At 39.0% G+C, this 22,566-nt stretch overlaps 2 protein-coding genes and 1 pseudogene across 4 annotated transcripts in view; 2 read left to right on the top strand and 1 right to left on the bottom strand.

The window, feature by feature from the left end:
• The window catches only part of LOC118023389, a 3,759-nt pseudogene extending 1,402 nt beyond the window's left edge, over positions 1-2,357 (bottom strand).
• The window catches only part of NIP7 (nucleolar pre-rRNA processing protein NIP7), a 94,384-nt gene extending 91,377 nt beyond the window's left edge, over positions 1-3,007 (top strand). For 2 of the 3 annotated variants that reach the window (XR_004682859.1, XR_004682860.1), the window contains exon 7: positions 2,931-3,007. The gene's annotated coding sequence lies outside the window, so the exon portion shown is untranslated. The remainder of the gene's footprint in view (positions 1-2,930) is intronic. The other variant, XM_035024885.1, reaches the window with a different exon arrangement.
• The window catches only part of LOC118023622 (cytochrome b5 type B), a 38,227-nt gene extending 17,292 nt beyond the window's left edge, over positions 1-20,935 (top strand). The window contains exons 2-5 of the mRNA XM_035024886.1: positions 2,931-3,059; positions 3,582-3,611; positions 13,686-13,714; positions 17,245-20,935. Coding sequence (XP_034880777.1) covers positions 2,931-3,059; positions 3,582-3,611; positions 13,686-13,714; positions 17,245-17,335 — 279 coding nt within the window. The 3' untranslated portion in view covers positions 17,336-20,935. The remainder of the gene's footprint in view (positions 1-2,930; positions 3,060-3,581; positions 3,612-13,685; positions 13,715-17,244) is intronic.
• The last annotated feature ends 1,631 nt before the right edge of the window (positions 20,936-22,566 follow it).

Here is a 22,566-nt window from a genome sequence, read left to right as displayed (position 1 = left end):
TTATTTTATTTTATTTTATTTTATTTTATTTTATTTTATTTTATTTTTTAATTTATTTGAGAGAAAGAGCAAGCGCTGGGTGGGGGGTGGGGACAGAGGGAGAGAATCTCAAGCAGACTCCTCGCTCACACAGGGCTCGAACTCATGACCCCGAGACCATGACCTGAGCCGAAAGAGTTGGATGCTCAACCAACTGAGCCACCCAAGGTGCCCCTGCCATTTGATTTTAAATAGTTTCTGAAGTTTATAGAGTTCTAAAACAGTCATCAAGATTCCCTGAACTCTTGCTTGTTTTAAACCATCTGTATTAAAACCACATATTGAAGTGAGAGGTACTAAACCTAGGTTTTTTTTGACCACTCCAACCTTCCTTGCCTCAGTGAAAAAAAAAATCAAGCTATAAGATAGTGTATACCGTATGAATTCATTTTTATAAAAACACAAAAACTTATTTATCACTGCCTACTCTATCAAATAAGTACTCAATAAAAATTATAGCATAATGGTTGAAATGATTGAATATACAGTAAAAACAATGGATATATATTATATAATTGTTTAAGAGTGGCATTTTTTTTTTTAGAGAGCACGTGGGTGTGCACGCACACATGTGGTGGTGGGGGAAAGGGGCAGAAGAAGAGGGGGAGAGAATCTAAAGCAGGCTCCATGGCCAGCATGGGGCGACAGGGAGCTTGATCTCACCACTCTGAGATCACCACCAGAGCCCCCACAAACCCCAAGTGTTGCACTTTCTTATTTATAAGTGGTGAGAGAGTGGTGAAAATGAAAATACTTTGTAGCTATAGATAGAGCCGTGCAGGAAGTCATAAATTCAGCCATTTCCTGAAATAATCTCATGCTGCTAAGAGATTTTATTATCCTTTTGCTCTGAAAGGCAACATAATAGTTGGGATGTATCATAAGGAAAAACTGTCTTCCATAGTTGAGGTATATAGAGCACAATGAGGGGGGCGCCTGGGTGGCTCAGTTGGTTGGGTGCCTGCCTTCAGCTCAGGTCGTGATCTCAGGGTCCTGGGATCAAGCCCCACATGGGGCTCCTTGCTCAGCAGGGAGCCTGTTTCTCCCTCTCTCTGCCCCTCCCCACCACTTGTGTTCTCTCTCTCCCCTTTTCTATCTCAAATAAATAAATAAAATCTTACAGAGCACATTGGACACAATTCCAAAGCAAATGGCTCACCGCAGCTGAGAGAGCTCAGTTGTAATAACAGATGAGTGATGGCTATCTTACTCTTGCTTGAAAACAGCCTGCTTAAGTACTGGAATGGGAGATATACTCACTGGAGAGAGACCTTTTAGGTGAGAAATAGAGAACTTATCCTTGTCCTAGGGAGCTCATAGGCAAGTGACTTTGCGAGGTTACAGTTAAGAGTTCTTGGGCTTCAGTTGAATTCATCTTTAAAATAAGGATGGGGGCACCTGGTTGGCTCAGTCAGTTAAGCGTTTACCTTCTGCTCAGGTCATGATCTCAGGGTCCTGGGGTAAAGTCCCACATTGGGCTCCTTGCTCAGCAGGGAGTCTGCTTCTCCCTCTGCCTCCTGTTCCCCCTGCTTGTGCTCTCTCTCTCTCTCTGACAAATAAATAAAATCTTAAAAAAAAAAAAAAAGGATGGGGGGGTGCCTCGGTGGCTCAGTCAGTTAAGCTTCTGACTCTTGGTTTCAGCTCAGGTTGTGGTCTCTTAGTTGTTGAGATCGAACCCCCCCCATTTGGGCTTAGCAGGGCGTCTGCTTCAGATGCTCTCTCCCTTTCCCTCTCCTTCCCCCTTTGCCTCTTCCCCCAGTTGTTCCCCCCTCCCAATAAAGAAAACCAACTAAAATAAGGATGATAATATTATTCCTGCTTAAAAGGTTGTTATAATAAAAAACTACTTAAAAGCATCACTGATATTTTAAAAATACAGATTTAGATATGTCATGTAATGTAAATTCTAAATTTGCTCATTGTAAGTAAATGTTTATTGAATATTTAAGTCAGGGACTGTGCTAAATGTAATTTTTAAATATTTTATTTTCTCAACAGGTGGTACTTTATTTGGTAAAACAATTTCAAAAGGGTCTGCAGTGAAAAATCTTCCTTCTACCTTTTCTCCCAGCCCCCAGGTTCTTTTCATTGTTTTCAGAGAGATTTTATGCATGTATATATATACACACACATATATGTATCTGCTTTTTAAAGTCACAGATGGTAGCCTATTATATAAACTACACCTCTACAAAGTATTTCGTATCTTTATGTCATTTGATACAATAGTAGTTAAGATAGGTGCTCCTGTTATCTCCATTTTATAAACAAGAAAGCAAAGACCTCTCTGTTTCTTAGTACCTTGTCCAGGGACACATAGCTCGTCAGTCATAGACAGGATCTACTTCCTAGGTATAGAGGGAGTCATTTTGGTACCACTGATTGGACTTTTTATCTTGAAACCATTTCAGACGTACAGAAGAGTTGCAAGAATAGAATAAAGAATTGCATATACTCCTTGACCAGAGTCTCCATTTGGGTTTCTGCGGCCGTCTGGATAATGTTGGCAAAAAGAGTTAAGCCGGGAGCACACGTTGTTGTAGTTGCGCTGTCTTGCTAGCCGCCTTCAGTCTGGAACTGCTCTTAGGCTTTCTGTAGCTTTTGTGACCTTGATGTCTTTGGTGATCACAGGCCGGTCGTTTTGTAGACTCTCTCTCAATTTGCTGTTGTCCTAGATTTCTCCCCAGTTAGGCCAGTATTATACACTTTTGGTGCGAGTATCACCAGTTATGTTGTGTTCTTCCCAGGGCATCCCATCAGCTGGCATACGGTGGCGATTCGTCCCACGACTCCCGTTAAGGAAGGAAAAAAAAAGCAGAAGAGGGGAAAGTAACATAAATTAGTTTTCATTTCCGCGGGCCCAATGTTGAGCAAGTATCTTTTCTTTGTAGCATCCTGGGGGAGAAGAGGTTCTGCTGGAACAAGCTGGTGCAGATGCAAGTGAGAGCTTTGAAGATGTCGGCCACTCCGCTGATGCCAGAGAAATGCTAAAGCAGTACTATATTGGTGATGTGCATCCGGTAAGAACGAGCTGAGCTAGGAGTGCTTACAGAGACGAAGCTGCTGAACAGCCACAGAACACAAGGAGGGGGAATGAATCATTAAAACGGAAACTCATTGAACCCAGCCATCAGGCTACATATTCTCCCAAATCCTTTTGCCCGCTGTGCCGAGATACAGCTTCTTGTATGTAAAGCAACACCGGTAGTTATCTGAAAAGTTAAGGGAAGTGATTTTGGAATTTTTTTTTTAATTGATTTTTGTAATGCAATTACATCTCTACCTAAAAGAATGATTTGGTGGTTCTTGGAAATTCCTTGCTAAAGGTGGTAACTGTGGACGTTCTAACAAGGGACCCTGATAGGCCCAGAGTTGGGGCAGGGAGAGCATCTGCCTTTCTACAGACCTTGATGTCTCTCAGAGAATTCTCTATTACCAGAATGTATTCTCATGGTCTAAGGTTAGAAACAAGCACATAGTGCCCAGGGTGAGAATTCATTTGGATATGACTTAAAATATTATTTGTTTTCCTTTTTTAACAGAATGACCTTAAACCTGAAAGTGGTAGCAAGGTAAGAAGTCATCTCTTTCTCTCATGTGTTTCAAGTGTTTATATTTCTATTTACTCAAATAGAACGGCTTTTAAAAAAATTAACAAGAGAAGTGTTTACTTTTCCCCCCAAGCAAAAATCCTGTTTTTTCAGGAATTTGGACTCAGTGCCATCTCAGGAAAAAAGAATAGCTGAGTCTTAAACAGTAGGAAACATTTTGTTCATGCTTCTATTTGCTTTAAAAAAAAAAAAAAAAAAAAGGAAATTCTAAAGCCAGTATGGTTTTGAAAGAAATTAGTTTATGGGTTCAGGGTAGAAAAGTATTTCTTATTCTTACATTAAATAGTACAGGTGATAACAATTCTGTGTTGGAAAAAATCATTGGGAAATTGATTTTCGCTTAAAAGTCTGAGGAGTTACAGATTGAAGTAATTGACTGGAATGGGCCTTTCTGTCCCTGTTACCCAGATTTAATCCTTTTATCGTATAGGCTCACATAGGCCTATACTCATTTCATTTACTCAGTGATACAGCAAAAATGAAAGAGTAAATATTTGAAAAACTTAATGTGTACTGCATAACATACCAGGCATAAAATATGAAAGCCTTTTAGCTTCCCACAAGCGGGGCTCTTCATTTCCCTTATTACTTCAGGCTTTTTCTTGACTTCCTCCTTCAGGCAGCTATCAGGTTACCCTTTCACTTAAAGGGACAGCAGTTCAGTTGCTACCAGAACATCATTGCTTGGCAATGTCGGCAATCTGTTGCTGTGCAATCCAGAGTGTTTGTGGAAATTAACTCTTCCGTCTTGCTACACTCTGCTATTCTGAATTGTTGAATTGTTTATGAAGGGGGGTGAAATGATTCTTTTAAATGCTTCCGGAGCACTGTTGGTTGGTCTATCTTCCCCCTCCTGGCACATGTAATGAAGGTCAAGTTTGAGTTGTGCGTGGCCTTGCTGAATATATTGGACCTGTCTAGAAGACATTGGTCTTGGTTAAAGTAAACATTTAATTCAAGGGATATTCCCATTTGTGCCAGAGATACACGTTGTATCTAGGAGCCATAACCCACTTTCACACGTCAATCATGAGAGCGCCTTTACTGAAACAATGGAAAATATTTTGGGAATTATAATTGTCTAAAAGTCTACAAATTGCTTCTTCTTGCTATTTTTCTTCCTTGGTGATTCAGTATGTGGTGAGGACCATTCTTGGGAATGGAGAGCGGTGTTTTTCAGATTCTGTCCCTTGGACCACCTGTGTTGGAATCCCTGGGCATGTTTCTGAAGTGTCTATTTCCTGCTTCCACTACTACTGATTCATAGTCTTTGGAGGTGGGACTTGGGAATTTGCATTTGAAGTAACCCAGGTAGCCAAGCACCAGGCTTTTTGCTAAATGATGTGCCCATCTTTCCATTTGAAAACTTGGGGAACTTTAATTCTCTTCTGCAGGAAGCACGGTCTACCTGGGATAGGCCAAAGAATGAGTTAGAGATGTCTCAGCTAAATTAAATCTGCTGAGCCTTGGACTTTTTGTAAGAAATACAGAAAAAGAAACCCTTTCAATTCACTGAATTCTGTATTAATTTAGAAGTTTCCAAATGTAGTTTGGCCCCTGCCTGGTATAAACAGTGGCTAAAGGCAGTATATTCAAAGCTGTTTTCCTTATGTCTTTTGTACCCAAAGGACAGTCTCCATTAAGTGGAGAGTAGGTTATAGAGTGTTCCCAGTCATGCTGCTGTATTTTAGGCAGATCAGGCAAGGAAAACCTTTGGCAAAAATTTCAAGGCCATCTACATAGGTTTTCACAGAACTATAGTCCAACCTGATTTCGGTTCCAGGAAGAAAGTCCTGGTCCCTCAGATTTATTTCTTACAACGATTTTAAACAGGCACTTCTGTATCTAGGATGTAGATGTCTCCTTTCTTAATTTTTCTTCACTCACCATGGAGTAAAGGATGTAAAATTCATTTCATTAATACTTTCTTTTATTTATTTATTTATTATTTTTTAAAGATTTTATTTATTTATTTGAGACAGAGAGAATGAGAGAGACAGAGAGCACATGAGAGGGGGCGCGTCAGAGGGAGAAGCAGGCCCCCTGCCGAGCAGGGAGCCCGATGCGGGACTCGATCCCGGGACTCCAGGATCATGACCTGAGCCGAAGGCAGTCGCTTAACCAACTGAGCCACCCAGGCGCCCCTCATTAATACTTTCTTTTGGGGGCGCCTGGGTGGCTCAGTCATTAAGCGTCTACCTTCGGCTCAGGTCATGATCTCAGGGTCCTGGGATCGAGCCCGCATCGGGCTCCCTGCTGGTCAGGAAGCCTGCTTCTCCCTCTCCCATTCCCCCTGCTTGTGTTCCCTCTCTCGCTGTGTCTCTCTCTGTCAAATAAATAAATAAAATCTTAAAAAAAAAAAAAATACTTTCTTCTGGTTACAGGTTCCTAAACCTCTACAAAGAAGTGATTTTTTTTCTTTTTTAAGCCTAATTAAGAGGTGACTTCTGCCTCAGGGGACGGAGTTTTCATTTCCCTTCTCTTTCTTTTCCCTTCCTTCATTTCTCCACTTCTCTCCTCCCCCCACAGCTTCCCATCTCTTTCCTGCCTGAAACTACTCCCCCCCCCGCCCCGCCCCCAGCAAAATAAAAAAAAAAGCCACTGAGAATGTGCTATTCCAGAGTAGAAATCAGAAACTTTTCCCCAGTTTTTTGGCAACTACCTTCCCCACTCCTTTTGCTACAACAGAGGTAAATAATTGATGGTCACCATTGTTTTCTTGTTAGATTGATAATATCTGAGATCCAAGGCCCTGAAATATACAAAACTAAAATGCAAAAGCTTAGAAACTACAGATCTGGCAGCAGATGTTTTTCTCACCTGCTTCAGTCGTAGATAATGGATTAGAATTACAAACCTTTTTGTCTCTGTGAATCTCTTCCTCCCTGGAATAGTCCCCATGCTGAGAGCCATCAGTCTTCTATTCCTACTTGAGTGAACATTTTTTTGGTCTGCTTTGGATTATGGAAACTCAACTTAGAAACACTTGGTGTTGGGGCGCCTGGGTGGCTCAGTCGTTAAGCGTCTGCCTTCAGCTCAGGTCATGATCCCAGGGTCCTGGGATCGAGCCCCGCATCGGGCTCCCTGCTCCGTGGGAAGCCTGCTTCTCCCTCTCCCACTCCCCCTGCTCTCGCTATCTCTCTCTCTGTCAAATAAAATATTTTTTAAAAATTAAAAAAAAAAAAAGAAAAGAAACACTTGGTGTTTTCTGTGTCATTTTGCCTGCCTGTCTACTGTAGAGCGAGTAAGCTAGACACATTTGTGGTCCATGATGTTTCCCTTTGGGTGATGCGTCCACTTGTGGGTTCGTTGTTTGAGCTGCCGGCAGTTGAGGAGATGAGGTACATACACATGCTAACCTGGCAGAAGTAGTCAGTACCATTTCATTCGTTTATTCAGCAGATACTGTCTAGGTGACAGTTCAGCAGCTCCAGGTATCATTACAACGAGTAGACTCAGTAACCTGACCATTTTCCCATTTAAATTTTTGAAGGGGTAGTACACGATGTACATGGCAAAAAATTGAAATAGCGCAAAAAAGTGTACTTTTATATATACGTTTTATATATAAATAAAACCTATCCTTTATGTATAATTATGTTAATTGTATATAATACATAAATAATATATATTTATATATATATTTTACATATATATAAAATGACTCCCTTCCATCTCCAACTCTCAGTCTCCCAGTTCTCCTTCCTCAGAGGTAGCCAGCTATCATTTTCTTGTTTTCTCTTCCCAAGAGATTCTGTGCATTCATAAATATAAATGGGTGGACAGACAGATCGATCCATTGATCAGTCAGTTGATAAGCAGACCAACATCCCTTCCTTAAAAAAAAATCACATACTGTTCTATACCTTGTTTTTTTTTTACTTAAAATTTTTATCTTAGTGATTGTTTTTTTTTCCTGCAAGAAACCCACTTTTTCTTTTAAATTTTTTATTTAAATTCTAGTTATTTAACATACAGTGCAGTTAGTGATTCTTGTTTAACAGTATCCCATAGACAAGAATTTTGATGAGATGGCATTTGCCGTACGTAACAGGATTTGATGTGTTTTTTAAAAACAAATAAGAGGGGTGCCTGGGTGGCTCAGTTGTTAAACGTCTGCCTTCAGCTCAGGTCATGATCCCGGGGTCCTGGGATCGAGCCCCGCTTCGGGCTCCCTGCTCAGTGGGAAGTCTGCTTCTCCCTCTCCCATTCCCCCTGCTTGTGTTCCCTCTCTTGCTGTCTCTCTCTCTCTCTGTCAAATAAATAAATAAAATCTTTAAAAAAAAAAATAAACCCCAAAAAACAAATAAGATTGTGGGGCGCCTGGGTGGCTCAGTTGGTTGAGCAATTGAGCGTCTGCCTTCAGCTCGAGTTGTGGTCCCAGGGTCCTGGGATTGAGACCTGCATCAGCTCCCTTCTCAGTGGGCAGTCTGCTTCTCCTGTTCCCTCTGCCTCCCCCCTCATGCTCTTTTTCTCTCTTGTTCTCTCTCTCAAGTAAATAAATAAAAATCTTTTTAAATAAATAAATAAAAACAAATAAGATCGTCTCCATAAAGGCTTAACGTGTTATTTAAACTTCATTTTTTAAGTTAAGAGTTAACTTTTGAAATCAAGTAAATTCCATGTATGTTAGAAGCAATCTGTAAGTTGCATTTAAAAGCAGATACATATTTTTCTTCCTGATGCTACTCACTTTTGTTATACAATAGTTTTCTAGAACACATACATAATAATCAGTTTACCTTCTCTTTTATGGGAGAGAAACTAAAAAGAATACATTGTTTATAATTATGTAATGTAGTTACTTAGTTGCATCATACCAAAAATTTCCTTCAAAGAATTGTTTAATATTCCTGTCATACATAAAACCTAGTTCATTAATGTTTGGAATGGTTATGCAGGTGCCCTTTAGCTGAGCGGTGATTGCTCTTTACCAAATAATTTTGCATGGTTGATTCATTGTTCCTGATTTTGTCTAACATTTCTTTTTTGAAACATACTATTTTGAAATAAAGCATAGAATGTAATGGCAAAATCCGTCTTGTAAAACAAAATATCCATTGCTGAGGCATCTCAAGGATTACTGTCTTCTCATAATGCTTTATTTAGAAATAGTGTGTAGTTTTGCATAAGAAGGTGTTAGAAGGATAAGGTAACATCTTTTTCAAATTAGTCCTCCAGTGTTAGAACAAATTTTTCACTTCTTTGGTCCCAGTAGAAATTACTCTGTGAATGTTGAAATTTTTTCTTCAGTGATATCTTATATATGTTATCACAGTGGGTTCTCGAGAGAGTCATACAGAAATTTGTCTTAAAGGGTGTTTTTCAGCTTTGAATTTTGTCCTTACATGCAGGGAGATATTTTTTACTTGACTGGGCTGACTCTAGGGATGATACATACTTTACAAGACAGTAATTATTAATACACTGGAGCTTCTTGAGAAGGCTGTCCTCAAGATCCGCACATGGGGGACACCTGGGTGGCACAGTGAGTTAAGTGGCTGCCTTCGGCTTGCCTTCATAGTCCCAGGGTCCTGGGATCGAGTCCCACATCGGGCTCCTTGCTCAGCGGGGAGCCTGCTTCTCCCTCTGCCTCTGCCTCTCCCCCTGCTTGTGCTCTGTCTCTCTCTCTCTCTCTGACAAATAAATAAAATCTTTAAAAAAAAAAAAAGATTCACACATGGCCATGTCATAGTTGGGACTATAAAATGTTGAAATCATGTATTTTAATAGTCAAACTTTTTAGATTTTAAGAAATTAATACTGAAATTCATATTGTGACAGTTCATGCTATAAAGTCCATTGTATTATGGGGGGGAAATCCTTTCCAATGGTGTTTGAAACCAAAAGTTCCAAAGTTGTTTTTTCGTAAGTTACTGGCCACATAGAAACCACAGTGTTCTAAATAAAAAGCTGCAAAAACTATCGGACCACCCAAATACTCATGAGCTGCACTGAAGGTGTCATGTGGCTAAAAATCCACTTTTTCCAATTTTAAATACTTGGAATCCTCTTGGAATAGCAAGCATCTAATTTAGGAAATAAAACATAAGCTCATTAAAAAAAAAAGGTCCTTATACATTTGCGGTAGGTTTCCCTTCTATTTAAATCTCTGAAAGTCTAAACTGTTTAGGCTGAAGGTTCACTTTATAAATGCCCTGTCTATATACTTTAATGCATCATAATCAGAATTCTGGTGCATTGTTTCCTATGTTTATGTTCTGTTGACAGAGTACACTATTCCTTAAGCATGTGTTTTCCCACGTTTTTTCAAAAATGGTTTTCAAGGTGAAACCATGCCCACTGACCCCTAAATCCTTTCATGTATGTTAGCCAATTACTACGTTTCTTTGTCATTCTCTTAACCATATCAAAGAGAGTCCATACTTATGGTACAGTGCCTCTTGGAATCATAGTATCTAGAAGAGCATATCTCTGTATACCAGGTATAAGATAGAAAAATCTACATGTGGGTAGTGCTCCTTTAGTCTTTCCAGACATGGGAGAATAGTGTTTCCTTCTCTCTAACCTTTAGAAGGCTGCTATTGTAGATTTTGCTGAAATACCCTTGGGCCAGAAAATTGTGTTGAGTTAATTAAATATGGCTTTAGAATTAGAGTTTATCTGGTCTGAACCTCTCATTTTATAAGTGAGGAAACTGATTTACCTTTGAACTTGAAGGCTGTAGATAGTTTCAGTTATGAGCAGCTTAATAAAAAGGCTACTCAGATATTAGGAAATACTTCCTTTTACCCTACAGAGTCCGTGTTTATTTATTTATTTTATGAGGAAATTAACGCCTTAATGAACCTCGAACTTAAGAAACCAATTTATTCAAACAGTTAATTTCTGTTAATTTTGAACTAAAATCAGAGTAGGCTTAAAACAGTTTAGTAGTTCAGGGCGCCTGGGTGGCTGAGTTGGTTAAGTGACTGCCTTCGGCTCAGATCATGATCCTGGAGACCCTGGATCGAGTCCCGCATCGGGCTCCCTGCTCGGCAGGGAGCCTGCATCTCCCTCTGGCCCTCCTCCCCCCTTTCTTTTTTTTTTTTTTTTTTTAAAGATTTTATTTATTTATTTGAGAGAGAGAGAGAATGAGAGACAGAGAGCATGAGAGGGAGGAGGGTCAGAGGGAGAAGCAGACTCCCCGCCGAGCAGGGAGCCCGATGTGGGACTCGATCCAGGAACTCCAGGATCATGACCTGAGCCGAAGGCAGTCGCTTAACCAACTGAGCCACCCAGGCGCCCCTCCTCCCCTCTTACATGTGCTCTCTCTCTCTCTCATTCTCTCTGTCTCAAATAAATAAAATCTTTAAAAAAATAAAAAATAAAAATAAAAAAGTAAAAAAAAAAACAAACAGTTTAGTAGTTCGGAAGTGTATTCCAGAAACATGCATATTAATTACTTGGTAAGGCTTTTGGTAGAAGAACTCTGGATTTAATCTGCTCTCTTGTAACTGAAATCATATAGTATTGCAATTACAGCCTTCCATGCCAAAATTGAGCAGTCCCTGTTCTCCTGACCAAAAATGTTGCATGTAAATTAAGATGTGGGCAAGGACATAACCAGCCAGATATGCCTGAACACACAAAGGGGTAAGTTAAAGTCAATCATAAACTGTAGGAATTTCACTTAGGCATCCATTAGATTGAGCACAGAGCTTTGGAGTGGAAATGGGAATTGGGGAGCTGTGCATAGAAAGAATGGCAGGGTGGGGGTGAAGGAAGGTTTTGTGTGAACAAAACCTTTTCTTTTTAATTTTGTTAAATCAAAAATAATGTACTTGGCTTCTTTCCAAACTTGGCTGAGGTACTTGGCTTCTAAGAGCAGTGCCTTAAACAACTCTTTCATTATAGTTGATTAAAAGTGGAGTCACTGTAGTTGGCATTTACTTGGCTGTCAGTGTCTTAAAGAGGGGGTCCACTTCTTTCTCTTCTCTTTCCTCCAGTAGTAGGGAAATTGGTCTTTTTGCCTCCAGGGATGGAATGATCTTAAAACAGGAATTGAGGTACTTAGTTTTTTTGTTTTGTTTTGTTTTGTTTTTTAAGTGTTTTTAAAATTTTTTATTGCTTATTAGAAACTATTACAGTTGGAGCGTATTATGGTCTTCTCTCTGGTCTTTCTCTTTCTTTTCTCAGTTGCTTTCTGCATTGTCTTGAGTTTCACTCCAGTTAGCACACATCCCAGGCCTTTAGTTGTAAAAGAGGCTAAAGGTTTGAAATCTAGAGAATCCAGTAATATGAACTTTGGCTTTTACTATGATTACAGATTAAACATAACACATACATTACTCTATAATGCCTTCATGTAAGCCTTTCAAATTGTCCTAGTTTTTTTAATACTGACTGTACATTTTTGTTCCAAAATCATTGGTATATATGTGGATAAAGCATAAAAGACCATGGACATTTTCTTGATGAAATTCAATTATTTCATGGCTACTGTAGTGGAATCTTTTATAAGGCAACATTATAAGTTACTCTGACACACACACTACCATAACTACTACAACCAGCACCTTCCAAATGTATAAAACATTTGCTGTATTTCTCAAAGATCGACTAGTAATATGTTTTAATTAACCTGACTGATGATATTCTAGTAGAAATGTCCCAGATAGCAGTTAATCATCAAGGTCTCAAAGAAGTATAGTAGTTTATTTATGTGCTTTATCTGAAACTTTTTATTAAAAGTTTTACTTGCCTGTAGGCTAATTTCTTTTGGGTTTGGGGCATGTATTCATTTGCATGGCAGTGTTTGGGTATATGAAATTAAAACTCATTTCATGATCTGCTCTAAAGTATCTAGACCAGTATGTAGGGTTTTTGGAAATTCTTCGTGATTACTGAAAATTGTGGTTAAACAGAGTTCATATTCTGTGTTCACACCCTAGCATACTTCTACATATTGGCAAAGAGGATATTTTGGGCAGCAGTAACCTATGCTAATGGGTTTGTCCTCTGGCAGTAAGTTAGCAGGCCTTTTGTATATACAGCTAATTAATGGACTCTAGAACTTCATTAGATATTTACTTAAATTGGATTTAAAAATTTTAATAACAGCTTTATAAGATATAATTCACATACCATCCAATTTACCTCTATAAGATGTACCAGTCAGGGGGTTTTAGTATATTCATAGAGCTGTGCCACCATAATCACAATAATTTTGGAACATTTTCATCATTCCAGAAAGAAACCTCATACCATTAACAGTCATTCCTGTTCCCCTCCAACTCCTCTTCCCCTGTTGCCACCCACCCCAGCCCTAGGGAACCACAGATCTACTTTCTGCCTCTAGATTTGCCTATGCTGAACCTCTCATACAAATGGATTTCTATAATACTTGTATAATATGTCGTGTTTTGTATCCAGCTCCTTTCACTTAGCATAATGTTTTCAAGGTTCATCCATGTTGAAGCATGGATCAGTACTTTATTACTTTTTATTGCCAGAAATTTGCTTTTAAGGTTATTTTGATATTCCCCCCCCCTTAATTCCATTCTTCCCATTTCATTGTTAAATAAGCCTTAGGCTTTCTAATCATAATTATTATGATTTCGGAGAGTAACCAGTTCATTTCTATAAGCCACAAAGCAATCATCTGCATGCTCTAGAGCATTTCACATTTGATCTTTTTGACACAGTTTTGATTTTTTAAAATACGTTTTCAGAAAATGTGGTCTTTGCTATACTGCCAGTGGCAGGCCCGGCTGAACTAGGCATGTCATTGTGACTGCAGCTAGTTCCTTTCAATATAGTTTGTATCAGTAGCCTTTTTTTTCCCCTACATCTAAGAAAGTTTAGGCCATTTTTCTGTGCTTTCCTTACTTGTTCTTCACTAGGGATTACCAGTATGTTATCAGAAATAGAATTCTTGGTCCTCCCAGTGCATTAGGTTTATAAACATCAAACTGCATGAAAGATGAAGTTCTGTTATCAGCTGCAAAGTTTATATAGATATTCAGGAAGATTTACATACTTATTAACCTTCTTTGTTTCTCTTGGTAACTTTTGAATATGCATCTTCTTCAGGACCCTTCGAAAGATGCTCCATGCAAAAGGTTAGTATACCCTTAATGGACTTCCTTATGTTCAACATAATGTCTGGCCAGAGGTTCTTCCATAAATATACATGTATAACATAATTGAAGAATACAGTTTGACTTGGGAAGAAAAGTGGGGAATATAGTCAAGAGTATTGTGAAAGTATTATATAGTGACACATGGTAGCTACACTTGTGGTGAGCACCGCATAAGTATCAACTTGTCAAATCACTGTGTTGTACACCTTAAACTAATGTAATATTGTATTACTATATTTCCAGTATATGTTAACTACATTTCAGTTTTTAAAAAGTACCAGTCAGGGGGTTTTAGTATATTTTTTTGGCCAAAATTACTGCAAATTCAGTGGTTCCTTACCATTAGCAAAATTAATTTTGACAGTTTGAATCGTTTTGAGTAATCTCAAAAGTTCATGCTTTGAGTAATTTTTAAATCATGTTGTGACATAATTTGGAATCACATTTGGTGAGAGGCCAGTGCATGGACAGCTAACTACTGTTAAGTCAAGCCAACAGTCTCTGCAGCTCAGCCCCGCTATGCAACTTCACTTAAAACTTAATCTCATTTAATCCTCACAACCACTCTGTAAGGTATGTGCTATTATTGCATTTTATAGAAGGAAAAAATATGCATTGCATGCGTATTCAGGGATTTGGGTTTTTTTTTTTTTCAAAGGTTTACTTCAAATATCCCTTGCCGTGGTTTTAGGAATACAATAGTATGAGCTCTGGAAGGTATACATTTGCCTCAATTTAATTTGAGGTTAAGGACAGAGAATTTTAAAAATTTAAACTTAAAGGAAACTATTAATAAATTCGCCTTCCTTAATATTAAGATCTTATGCTCAGCCAAATACTCTGGAAAGAATTTGAAAGCACAAGCTATAAACTTGCAGCAGACTTAGGCTACACATAGCACTTGTTAAGAATTACTATGCAGGGGCGCCTGGGTGGCTCAGTCGGTTAAGGGACAGACTCTTGATTTCAGCTCGCGTCATGGTCTCACGTGTAGTGAGATTGAGAGCCCAGCGTTGGGCTCTGTGCTCAGTGGGAATTCTCCTTGAGATTCTCTCCCTATTCCCCTCCCCCTACTCATATGCTTTCTCTCCCTCTCTCTCTAAAATAAATAAATGCATCTTTAAAAAGAAGAATTATTATGCAGAATACATAAAGAATTCCTACAAATCAATTTAAAAAATTTAGTGGACTATGAGAGAAAAGACTTAAACAAGCACTTCACAGAAGAGGAAACCCAAATACAGGCACATGAAAAAAAAAAAGGTTTAATTTCACTTGTTATCAGAGAGATGCAAATTAAAATCATAAGGTAGGGGCGCCTGGGTGGCTCAGTGGGTTACATGTTGGACTCTTGGTTTCTGCTCAGGTCATAGTCTCACGGTCGTGAGATCTAGCCCTAAGTTGTCTCCTCACTCAGTGGGAAGTCTGCTTGAGATTCCTTCCCTCTCCCTCTGCCCCTCCCCCTGCTTGCTCATGTGTGCTCTTTCTCTCTTTCAAATAAATAAATAAAATCTTTTAAAAATAATAAAATAAAATCATAAGATATATTTTACAACTACCAGGTTAGCAAAAATTGAAAATTCTACAGATAAGAGAAGTTGTTGAGGAAGTGGATTGCCAAGGTTCTTAGGCCCTCTTAGGGGAGCATAAATGGGTACAATCACTTCGGAAAAGAATTTGGCATTATCTAGTGATTTTGGCAGTATGAATAACTTTTGACCCAGAAATTCCATTTCTAGGGATATATTTGAGAGAAATGTGTGCACAAGTATGCCAGGAAACACATACATAGAATGTTCATAACAGCATTATTCAAGATAGCAAAATACTGGAAACAACCCAAATAACCATTCCTTAATAAAATGAATCCAAAAAATAATAAAATAGAATGAATCCATTCTGGTATATTCATAAAGTGTAATACTACAAAGCAATAAAAACAAATGAGTCACAACTACATGCAGTAACCTGAGCAAATCTCCAAAACCAGAGTTCTGTCTTGTGGCTGGGAAGTTACTGTTGCACCTAAAGCTCTTCTGGTGCAGCATCAGTCCGTTTCCTCTGCTTCTATCCCCAGTGACAGCTAAGTATTGCAAAGGATTGTATGAGAACTGGTGGTCAACCATTCTCGGTCTTTTGCACGGAAGAATTTCTCTTCAGTGTTTTCTCAAGGACCCTACTTTTGTCTCTTGTGGTTCTCCAAGATACCTGAATTGATTACCTTTCTGGGGACACTGGACTTCAAAGTTCCCATGTGCCATAGTGCTGCTGTACATGCCAGTTTGCTTGCTTGCTTTTTTACACTAAGCTCCGTGGCTGACATTCTGAACTCTGGGGCAGCTTTCTGCCATACTTAAATGTACAAAGTGCCAGGCATGTTTAGGCAAGGAGAATCATTTTTGTTATTGAAACTCGGCTGGTTTTATTGGCTTCAAAACCTTTTAATACCAAGGCTGCGTATGTCTTAGTAGAGGGGCATGCAGGTCATTTGGATCATGGAAAAATTACACTTTAAAATGAGCAGTGCTAATGAGCTGAATAGAGAAGAATTATTTTAAAGAGAGTGATGACAATCCTGAAGTTCCTAAGGAAAGTCTCTTACAGGACTTCTCAAGCCAACTGCGATTTATTTAACTTTATTTGACCTTATTTTTTCCCCCTAAAGATTTATTTATTTATTTTAGAGAGAGAGCAGGAGGGAGAGGGAGAAAGAGAATCTCAAGCAGGCTCAATCAGGGCTCGATCCCGTGACCCTGAGATCACGACCTGAGCCAAAACCAAGAGTTGGTTGCTTAACTGACTGAGCCACCCAGGCACCCCAGCTTTTTTTTAAGCCAACTGCCATTTATTTATTTAACTTTTCAATATGTTCTATGTGGGTGTGTATCCTTGTTAGTGTCCAAACTTAACTAGAGACTAAGAGGATGGGTCTGGAACCAGACGGGTTGACTCAATTCGCTTTGTGATTTTGGGTACAAGGCTTGTATTCTCTGTGTATATGAGAGTAATAGTAGTACCTATTTCATAGGGTGGTTTTGAGGATTAAATTTAGAAAATACATGTGAGACAGATAAAACATTGCCAATAGTTGTATCAGATGGTATTGCTTTTAAATTTGTAATTATATCTATAAAATGGTGGCTTTTTTCCTGTTTAAAAATGTTAATTATAAAATATGTAAAAAAGCGCAAAGAAGAAAAATTTAAGCCATCCGTAATCCAGATATAACCACTACTTGTCTTTGTAAAAACATATAAAGAACTGTGTATGTATGTATATATTTTTTCATCATACTATGCATTCTGTTTTTAATGTTTTAAAACTTACTGTTTAATATTATCATACCAATCCAAATGTTTTTTCTTGCTACTTGGGTGCTAAAAGCGGTTAAACTTCCCAAAGTAAATAAAAACTCTTTGCTCATAAAAATGTGAAAATGTGGGTGTTGAGAGATAGCAAATGTTTGGTATCAGGTGTTCATGGCTTCATTGCTTTCCCCCCACTTCTAGTTGCTGGTCGTACTGGATTTTGCCCATCCTAGGCGCTATTGTCTTAGGTTTCCTGTACCGTTACTACACGGCGGAAAGCAAATCCTCCTGAGGAGACCATGTGGAAGTTGGAAAGCATATCCATTGGGAGTGCGAGCTAGAGACTCGTTTGGAGGCAGAGCGATGCCCTCTTCTCGAATCCTGCTGGGTGTGTGCTTCCCCCTTGGAGGCCAGATGGTTGGCCAGATGCCCACCCCAGACCTGGGGCCAGTGTCCTTCATTTCCTAGAGCCTTACTCCCAAAGCACCTGCTCATTGTTCTGTGTCCCTGCCAATGCCCCTCCCTCCGCTGGCTTCCACCAGCCCCTTCGTGTTTCTGAACTTGGTTTTATAATTACAATCCAAATGTCCTAGTGACATTGTCCTTTGGTGAAAATGCCTGCTTTCCAGTTCCTTGATGTACATCAGACGTTCTTAACAGGGCAACACACTGGTTCTGAAGCTTTCCTTTTTCCATTTTTCTTCTGACTTCATTCTATTATTTATCATAAGGGGTTTAATTAATGAAGTAAAGTTGCACACCTGTGACAAAACACAACTGCCAAATGATCTCGTTCCTTGTTTGTATTTGTTCAAATTCGGAAGAACCATGAAATTCTGTCCTCCCTCCGGAGCTAGGGTAGGAGGTAGCTCTTGCCACCCCCCAGGTCCGCCAAGTGCTGCTGGACAGAACTGTGCTTCCGTCGTATGTCTTGGGAACAGAGAGGAAGAGGGAAGGGGAGAGATGAATTGGGGTGAGTGATAGGGTGAATTCCTAGTCCTCTTTGTTTCGCAAAATATTGAAGACACTACTTAGGACGGGAATTAAGGGAAAGCACCAAAGACTTCATTCTTTTCTTTTCTTTTTTTTTCCCCCCCAAAGACTTCATGCTCTACTTTGGTGTGGCACCACTTTGTAGCCATCTTCTTTCTTTTCCCCCTAGCTGTCTTACTGCTTAGATACAAATTTATAATTCTATATGTAGAACTTTACCAAAAATTTTTTATCGATTAAGATTAGTGAATTTTTTCACTCCCCGTTTTACAAAAACAAGAGTCCAACTTGATCAAAGCTACAGTAGCTGATCTTCTGTTAGCCCCAGTAAAAGAACTTACATAGTGAAGTGGCCTTCGAAAGGGGGAGAGCGTGACAAGAGAATGTTTTCCATTTCGTCCGGATTTTACCTCCATGGCTCCAATTTGTGGTTTTGTTGTTTTTCCATTGATGGGGAAAAGAAAAAAACAACCAGCTAGAAGTTTTGTTCCTTTTATTCCTTTAATTGAAGAGTAGGTTATTGTTTAGAAGAAATACTATTTATTAGTGAGTGTTCCTTATTGGTTCAGGAATTTCTCTGGCTTATTTGACTTTACTTTTTTTTTCCCCTATGGAAGCAGCTGAGGAGACAGTGTATGGGCTGTTTTCTGCCAACAATTGTTTGTGGTGGTTTTTCTCCCCATCTTTTAAGCATTACCAGTTTGCTTCTGAGCCACTATCCTGTGCAGCAAGGAGCGGCTTGGTTCCAGAAGGACCATGGACACTACTCAGTATCTCCCCCTGCCCCACCTTCACTTCCAACTTGCCACGGACTTGACAAGACAGAAAAGGCCCCCGCAAAGCAGCGTCTGCCCCTGCAGACTATTTAAGAAAAGGTTCAACCCAGGTCCTGTCGTGAATTCAGAATTCATCAAAATAATATTAACCTTGTATTTGCACACTTGGATATGATATTATAAAGAAATTTTAGGGGATTTTTGGCAGACTTTTATATATCAGGGGTGTGGGAATAGTCAAACTTCTATCTTTAGAAAATATTTTGTATAAGATGCCACTTTTAGACAATTTATTGAAAAAAACCTTTGGTGATTATGTAACAAAAGTGGTGTGACTATTGATGCTCCTCCCATTTGAAGGCATAAGGAAGGGCTGCCTTGAATAAGAATTGGTATATAATTGCTGTAATAATTAAGCTGCATGATTACATGGGCCACATTGGGGTAGAAATGACAAACAAAGGACTATTGAGGAACTGGAAGGGGAACATTGAGGCTGAAACTAAGCCAGCAGATAACTTGGATCAATTAAAAGTATATTGGCAGTCTCCAAAATTAAATGAAAAACATCTGGCTGATTAGAAATGTTAAAGAGTTATAGTCTTAAGTGAAATTGGTGGGTTGTTTTTTTTTTTAATATATTTTTAGGGTGAACACTAACATAAAAGGTAGCTTTTCTATTTCATATTGGTTTTCTTTTCCTGTTTATATCTGGACTTGTTTTTCCTCGGAGCCAGAGGAAAAGATTTTCAGACTTTGTCTCTACCGTCCATGAAATCCATCCAACACCCAGGGCTCCTTTTGATCTACTCCTGATGTCACTTTGTACTAGAAAAACCACGTTTGGGTCCATTCACTGTTACTCTGCTGAGCCAGACGAAAGGTAGAGCTAGTGTGCGAATTGGCAGAGGTTTTTCTAAACAGTAGAATAATACAATAATACAAATCCATCAAAAAGGACTTGTTTTAGGAGGTAAACTCAAACTCTCGTAACAGTCTCAACAGCGGTAGGTCACGAAAACCCTTCTGGAGAGTAAGTGGAGCCAGTCTCTGTTGGCTGATGGGGCCCCGGAGGGCTGGTCTCTGGGGTGGTGGGTTGTTCGTTCCTGAGGAGGACCAGTTGTGGCCACACACTACGCTGTACACATGATGGCTGGAGGTCACAAAAGGAGGAGATGAGGGACAACGTGTGCCACCCACATGGGGATATGAGTACCAGGTCTCCAAAATTTCCTAGCCCCTGTCCCTTAGTAATTGGTTTCGGTTTCTAAACAATTCCACATTTGTAAAGACAATAAAGTGGGGACAAAGTTGATGCTGTGTTTAGTTCTTTTGCGACCTCTTAAGCAGAAACAAAAATCCACTGGCACCTATAATTTGAGCCTGTTAAGTTCTTTTAGCAGTTGCCATAAATGCATATGTTGTGAGATGAGAGCATTGTTGAGTTTATACTCATTGAGTTCCGATGTGGAGCAATGAGAAATGCTTTATATTTATAGGCCAGGTATATCATTACTTATGGTATCTCGTGCTTCAAATCTCAAGTGATACCTATCTGGTTAAATTCCATTTTAGGAGATTGAAATGCAGAACATTAATGTTCATTACTTCCTTTCCTGAGAGAAATGGATTCAGACATGTCTTGTCTCAACAAGAGATTGTTTTTTTTTTTTTTAAACCATCTTACTCTGTTGCCAAATATCACAAAAGTAATGGGGAGTTTAGTTCACAGTTGGCTGTTGTTCTCTGAAAGGGCCTGGTTTGGAATTTGTGGGGGTGATTTCAGAGGGAGGTTCCAGAAAGCAGAGAGGTATTTGTCAAATTACCTACCCAATATCTAGCATCTTACTCATAAGTTTTAGGAGCTGCTCTTTTCCTGTACCTATATTCTACGTGTGCTTGTTGGGCAAAATATTATGATTCTTCAACTTCCTTTCTTTTTACTTTACCCTCAACTGTGAACGAGTAATATTAACATTCCTTTTGTGTATTCAATAATGGAGTTTGTTTACCTATGTTATTTCAGCATATTTTGAACAAAGATCTTTGTCTCTTTCTGCTGGAATGTGCACACAGTGAATGTTTGTTAGAACTACACACAATAAAGATACTGTTTTCCTTTTCTTGCCCTGACTACAGTTATTAATTTTTTTTTTTTTTTTTTTAAAGCAGAAGTGTTGGCTCTGTAATCCTAAGGTGTTCTGGAAGAAAAGAATTTGAGAAGCATGAAAGTTACCTGTATCTGTGCTAATACTGTGTTTAGTGTAACTTGCTGGACAGTTCTGTGGTTCTTCAGTATTCCTTCTGCTGCCCTTTTTTTGAAGTTAGTTGCTCGGTTGATAATCACAAGAGGCAAAAATCAAGACTTTTGCTGTATTAATGGACGTGAAGTGGCAACCAAGTAGACCAGTTGGGAGTTCTGTTTTTACTGAAACGATCTGGTAAAGAGAAGCCAGTACAAGGTAATAATATTTTGTTATCTGCAATTCCAGTCTTCAAATGATTGTTTTTCTTGGAAATAGCTAAACTGTTGGGGAAAATTAAACACTGAGATTGAAGTTCTAGCGACTGTGTTAATTAAACAAGGGAAATAAACAATTTTTATAATTACCTTTAAAACGTACTGATAGCCTTCTAACATTACTAATGAGACATCGTTCATTAGGGCTTGGTTATTTCACTGTCACATGAATTACCAACAGGAAAGGATAGAAAGGATAGGCCCATTCTTACTACTAGTGTTTGAATCTAATATTTAATCTCCAGTCCTAATACTTCATATGACTGCACTCTTCATGATACTGAGTATTTGGCAGGTGCTTGACAAATCCTGGTTTATTCCTGAAAGCCTGAGGTAGAAGATTGTGATTCCAATTATGTAAATTTAAGGTAAGAAATACCCACACAGTCTACTGAACTGCTGGCAATTGTAGGTATTTTTGGTAACCTAACATTAATTAGCTTAATAGATATCTGTAGTGTATATTGAAAGGACCACTCAGCTTAATCACATATATTCCGGCATTTAAAAAACTTAATTTTTTTAAGACTTTTTTTTTTTAAATCTTATTTAAAATCTTAATATATATATATATATATATATAAAATCTTAAATAAAATAAGATGATCTTTGCATCCCTTGTAAAAACAGTCTTTTTTTTTTTTTTTAAAGATTTTATTTATTTATTTGACAGAGAGAGACACAGTGAGAGAGGGAACACAAGCAGGGGGAGTGGGAGAGGGAGAAGCAGGCTTCCCACCGAGCAGGGAGCCCAATGCGGGGCTCGATCCCAGGACCCTGGGATCATGACCTGAGACGAAGGCAGATGCTTAACGACTGAGCCACCCAGACGCCCCTAAAAACAGTCTCTTAAAAACAGTTAGTGAGAATTTAGATTTGAACTACGTTATTAGAAACAACTTTTTAATTTTATTTTATTTATTTATTTTTTAAAGATTTTATTTATTCATTTGAGAGAGAATGAGATAGAGAGAGCATGAGAGGGGGAGGGTCAGAGGGAGAAGCAGACTCCCTGCCGAGCAGGGAGCCCGATGCGGGACTCGATCCTGGGACTCCAGGATCATGACCTGAGCCGAAGGCAGTCGCTTAACCAACTGAGCCACCCAGGCGCCCCACTTTTTTTTTTTTTTAAAGATTCATTTATTTGAGAGAGCGAGCGTGCATGTGCATACGAGCAGGGGGGTGGGGCAGAGGGAGAGAGAATCCTGAAGCAGACTCCATGCTGAGCGTGGA

The sequence above is a fragment of the Mirounga leonina genome, unplaced genomic scaffold (genome assembly GCF_011800145.1).
Source record: "Mirounga leonina isolate KUSES-001 unplaced genomic scaffold, KU_Mleo_1.0 Mir_180, whole genome shotgun sequence".
Taxonomy (NCBI): domain Eukaryota; kingdom Metazoa; phylum Chordata; class Mammalia; order Carnivora; family Phocidae; genus Mirounga; species Mirounga leonina.
The sequence above is the reverse complement of the archived record's forward strand: the minus strand, read 5'-3'. Positions and strand labels throughout refer to the sequence as shown.